This window comes from Benincasa hispida, chromosome 6 (assembly GCF_027475165.1).
Source record: "Benincasa hispida cultivar pf3 chromosome 6, pf3_genome.v1.1, whole genome shotgun sequence".
In the NCBI taxonomy this organism is placed as follows: domain Eukaryota; kingdom Viridiplantae; phylum Streptophyta; class Magnoliopsida; order Cucurbitales; family Cucurbitaceae; genus Benincasa; species Benincasa hispida.
The window spans coordinates 27183012-27188811 of NC_143483.1; the positions used below are offsets into that span (position 1 = coordinate 27183012).

Sequence of the window (5800 nt, forward strand, 5' to 3'; positions counted from 1 at the left end):
AGAGAAAAATTAGCAAGTTTTTGTTTATTGGTTAGATAAAATATAATTTAATACTAAAATATAATTTGGGAGAGAAAAATAAAAAAGGAAGATCGTTTATTTACAATTGCATCGTATTCATAATTTTATTTTCATTTAAGCTTCAAATATTTATAGTTCCACCACTACAAAATCTATAAAAGAAGCCTAATTCGGTTTAGAAGCATAGCAAAAACTGGAAAAGTGAATACTTATTTGTTTGTGAAAAAGACAAATTAATGGTATAATAATATAATAAGATGATAATGAATAAAAGGTAATTAAAAAATATAAAAAATTGATAGCATTAAATGAAATATACAATTTGTTAGACGATAATATATATAAAATATTAAGTAAAATCCTAATCAGGATAAAAAAATTTAATTCAAATTTAAAATAATGAAACACGCTAAAGATATGTTATAAATTAAAATCAAAATGGTGATAAAACAAATTAAAGATTGATTAATTTTGAATATTTTTGAAAAGTGGCTAAATCAAATATAAAAAATATGAAACCGTCCATTCATATTTTAAACTACGAGAAAAATCTAGCATCTTTTATCTCTTGAATCCATTAGATTATATGAAGATTCCATTTACTATCGAGAATTGATACACGATTTCATAGCAGACGATTCTATTTATATTATATTTCTATTGAGAATTTTTATACCATATATCAATTACATAATACTCGAAAAAATCAGTTAATCCACCATACTAGGGATAGTTTAGAGATTAAAATATATGTCATGTGCGGCAGAATTTTACAAAAAAATACAATTATTTCCATTTTTCTTTTTTACAAAAATCAAAACACACCACTTGATTTTGGTTACTATGAACCAATCCAAACAAACACAAGAAGACGAAGAACACCAATTTCAATCAAATCTCAAAAATATGAATTCGTAGCCACCGTCCCTCCCAGCCGCTTCCGAAGTTGTAGTCGCCGCCGGTCATCGAAGTCGTAGCCGGCCGTCGGGAGAAGCACGCTGCAACTGCGAGAACTTAGGTTTTTTTTTTTTTTTAACTGAGGGGCAATTTTGACATTTCACGTATCCCGTTGTCCTAAAACCCTTCTTCTTCCTCTCATTCTCACGTTCTTCATCGTCTTCTTCTTCTTCTTCACGCCGTCTCCTCCTCCTGTCGCCGCCACCCCTCTCCGGTTAAGTGCCCTCGCTTTTGTCTGGTATTTTCTCAACCTTCATCTCTGTCTTTCTTCTCGCCTGAAAATTTTCTAACTACCACTTCTGTAATCAAAGAATACTGAAGTAGTTTCCCTATATTTATTTATATATTTGCTTTGTAACAATACCATCGTACCAACGAAAGCATATCAGCCAAATGGGGACTTTTCGAACTCCTGCAACACTATTACTTTTTGATTTCTTTAATGTATCTGTTGCTTGAAGCATTGTTCATCTGTATATCTCTTTAATCTCTGCTGAAATTGCCTTGGTCTGTCCATTGGGGAAGATGGAACGGAGTTAGCTCACTTGATGATCATACTTTTTTAATTTAGGTTTTAGAATTTTTGAGGATTCGGAATTATTTTTCCCTATTGCATACATTCTCTTCCCTGCTTGAATATGGCGTCAAGACCAGAACTGCAAGCTCCTCCAGAAATATTCTACAACGATGCTGAGGCTCGAAAGTATACTTCATCCTCGCGTATCATTGAAATTCAGGTAGGCCTACCAGTGATCTTTAAATGATGGCTTTCCAAGTTTAAATTTTGGTCTTAGAAAGTGGCAGCAATATGTATTATCTAGCTCAAATAGAACACTCTAGTTATGGAAGAGGATTTATCACTGGTAAGTTTAATTGAGGCTACTTACTTTGTTTCTGGCTTTTAGAAGCAGGGTGCTGGACATTTTAGAAAAATAGAAGTTCTTTCTCCATGCTGTGTGAGTTTGCTTATTTTATTTTGGTGTATCTTGAAGGCAAAAATCACAGATAGAGCATTGGAGCTTCTTGCTTTGCCTGATGACGGAGTCCCCAGATTGCTTCTTGATATTGGTATTTGTCTTTCTCCACATGTATTAGTCTTCAAACCTTAAAATTGAAAGCTTCAAGTGCATACCTCTTATGGGCTTCTGAAATAGTAAATCGTTGATTATGAAATGGACGTGAATAGCACGACAAACTATTTCACTTTCTTGCTGCTTTTGAAGTTATTTATGAAGCTTTAATTGAAAGTGGATAGAATGGTTTGATTTGTTCAAGCAGTTTATAATTACTATTTTCTTTTTCTCATGTGTCTTAGATGATGAACTTGAGCATAAATCTTCTATTTTTTTTCTATGTTTATATACATCCTTTTAGTGTCTTATGGAATTCAATGTGAATGATACATTCAAGTCCATTTGATGTGGCAATAGACTACAATGTATTATCGTGTTTGATGAAAGATAATTGGACAATGCATGCTTTTTAGTTAGCTTTCAGATTTCATGCTTCAATATCAGTTTGTAGTTTCAAGTTCTTGTATGCCTTTGAAAGGATTTTTCTGAACACATATGCTCTTTGAATACTTCAGGCTGTGGATCAGGTCTTAGTGGGGAAACATTGTCTGAGCATGGACACCAATGGATTGGTTTGGATATCTCTCAATCAATGCTTAGTACGTGAATGATTTAAATTAATCTGATTTATATAGTCAAATATATTATTACTTCCAGGAACTTCCTTCACTTTGCCGTCTTTAAAATGCTCCTCTTCTTTTAAACAAATTCAGATGTTGCATTGGAGCGGGAGACTGATGGTGACCTTTTACTTGGTGACATGGGTCAGGTACTTCATTCGTGAGAATCAACCAAACTAGTTTGCATTTGTCCTCATCTTTTTTAGAAGACTGCGTAGTTTATTAAAGTGATCAATTTATTTAAAAGAATATTTTCTTTTCTAGTAACAATCAAAATCTAATTACAATACGAGATGAAGTTTATCTTATTTTAAAAAGATTCCTGAATCATTTGTACTTGCATTCTGTTGCAGGGCTTAGGAATTCGTCATGGAGTTATTGATGGGGCTATTAGTATCTCTGCAGTTCAGGTTTGCCACTTTGCTTTTGTTTGTGGTTATTGAGTGATCATTTATCATTGTAAGGTTGCGGTGGGGTTTAAGTTTCAATTTTTATTAATATGTTTCAAAGTGTAATATTATCAAGATCTTGCCTCATCCTTTCTGTTTCTTACTTTCATGATTTCATGAAAAATTTAATAGCTTTGGGAGTTGAAGTGCAATTCGTAAATTATTATATCAATTAGGAGTTTATAAGTTGATAATTTGAGGAGGATGCCTCACTTCGTTAAAAGTTCCTCTTAAAGGTTGCTTCTCTGTTTTTTTTTTTAACAAATTAGTTTCTTGTTAAATTTTTGGCACAAACATATTTCATTGCTCAGTGTACTTGTGAAGTCAAAGCTTCTGTAGAGTTTCCCATGCTTTTATCTTATTAATTGATCTTCTATTTTTCTTTATTTATTTTATTTGTTATAATTGTACAGTGGTTGTGCAACGCTGACAAGTCCTCTCATAATCCGCGACTAAGATTGAAGTATGTCTTACAAATTTCTCCCGATCTTTAAGAATGGGGATGCTGCTTGAAATATTGACAGATGAATTAGATTCATAAACGAAATACGTCTTTACTTTTTATCTTTCTTTCTTTTTTTTGCTCAAATCATTTTAGGGCATTCTTTGAATCACTATACAAAAGCTTAGCAAGGGGCGCAAGAGCAGTGTTGCAAGTTTATCCTGAAAATGTGCATCAACGTGAGTTGATTCTTGGTTTTGCTATGCGCGCAGGATTTGCTGGTGGTGTAGTCGTTGATTACCCACACAGGTATATGTTTATCTTTTTGAAATAAACAATGTATCCTGAAACCTTATTCAAAATTTTTCTACATTGCGTTTTACTGATCTCAAGTTTTTCCCCTCTGCTTTTATGCCCCCTTACAAAATTGTATGTCATCAATATAATGATGGAGGGTATAACAACCTTAAATAGGATCTGTTTTATAGATTGTACAATCGTGTCCTTGAGTTCAATATAATGGAGGGTATCTACTAATTTTATTTTCAAAGCAAAAATATGTCATCAATATAATGGAGGATATAATGTCCTTGAATAGAATCTATTCTATAGGTTGTACAACGAGGGTATATGCTATATGCTAGTTTTATTCTCAAAGCAAAAATATGTCATCAATATAATGGAGGATATAATGTCCTTGAATAGAACCTATTCTATAGGTTGTACAACGAGGGTATATGCTATATGCTAGTTTTATTCTCAAAGCAAAGAAGTTGCTAGATGAAGTGAAAAGCGAAGCAAAGTGATATCTTATCGTGATTCTAGAAAGACATTCAGATGATGTCAATTGTTGGTATAGTTAGTTAGGTATCAATTATGGGAATTTGGATGGATTGCTAACTTAAGCATGATATATATACAAACACAGTGCGAGGAGTAGAAAAGAGTACCTGGTGCTCACTTGCGGTCCGCCATCCATTAGTACAACTGTTCCCAAGGGAAAGGATGGAGACTATGAGAGCGGTTCTGATGATGATATTGGTGAAGATGATGAAAATCAAACCGTATGCTTTTATTCTGCCTATTCGACTCTCTTTCAACACAACTTTCCTTTGATGTATACATGAATATATGGTTTAGATTTGGAGATGATTGTAAAATGCATCGTTTGGATTGTAGGTTCGTATGGCAGCACCAAGGAAAAGGCAAAAAATCACAAAGAGAGGCAAAGGAAGAGAATGGGTACTGAAAAAGAAGGAACAGATGAGAAGAAAAGGGAACGTTGTGCCTCCTGACTCTAAATACACGGCTCGTAAACGCAAGGCTCGTTTTTGAATATTACATTTTTTTTTTCTTGTGAGAAATTACTTAAAATATTATATATAGAATTTTTTGTCTTTGAAAAAAAAATTAATTGGGCTTTAATTGAATTTTGTTGTCATCAAATTCAACCATATATATATATATATTGTGTATATGGTGAATGGGTTGAAGTAGAGTGAAATTTTGTAGTATCCACAATGTATTATTATTCTTATTCTTATTATTAGAGAAAAAATGTTTTTGGTTTAAGAGATTTAAGTTTGGTGTTGATTTAGGTCCCGTTTGGTAATTAATTTCGTTTTTTGTTTTTGTTCTTTGAAAATTAAGCTTTTTTTCTTTCAATTTCTTACAATGATTTACATATTTATTAAGTACAATGGTCGAATATTTAGTCAAATTTAAAAAACGAATACAAGTTTTTAAAGGTTATTTTTTCTATACTTCAAAATTTGGTTGATTTCTAAATCATTGGTAAGAAGTAGATAACAAAGAAAGAAATTTTGAAATAAAAGTAATGTCTAAGGCAAAGTGGTGTTTTCCTTTTTGTTTATGAGTGATCTAGGCCACAACATATAAAATCTCACGATCTAATATTGGAGATTTATTGAATGTATAATAACTTGCTCTGTTACAACTATTTAGGTTGAAGTAGTTACAAGAAAAAGTAGTGATATCATTTTGTGTATCAATTTGAGATCATGAATATGAAATATCACATTTAGTCGTTAAGATATACTTGAGTAACAGTCACGTCTTATTATTTGAGGAAGTAATTTATCTTTTTATACATGAGTATGATTTGGATTATAGATGTGAAATGTCACGGACTAAAAGTAAATATGTTTGATAAATTTGTTTGCAGTTCAAAATTTCATAAATTTTGTTGTCTCTCTTCAAATGTTTACAACTATTCAG

At 32.0% G+C, this 5800-nt stretch overlaps 1 protein-coding gene across 1 annotated transcript; it reads left to right on the top strand.

The window, feature by feature from the left end:
• The first annotated feature begins 733 nt into the window (after window positions 1-733).
• RID2 (S-adenosyl-L-methionine-dependent methyltransferases superfamily protein) lies at window positions 734-5134 on the top strand. The gene is made up of 10 exons (XM_039033681.2): window positions 734-1216; window positions 1550-1715; window positions 1971-2046; window positions 2567-2650; window positions 2765-2820; window positions 3025-3081; window positions 3534-3583; window positions 3719-3871; window positions 4491-4626; window positions 4742-5134. The coding sequence occupies exons 2-10, from the start codon at window positions 1617-1619 to the stop codon at window positions 4895-4897; spliced, it is 867 nt and encodes a 288-aa protein (XP_038889609.1). The 5' UTR covers window positions 734-1216; window positions 1550-1616; the 3' UTR covers window positions 4898-5134.
• The last annotated feature ends 666 nt before the right edge of the window (window positions 5135-5800 follow it).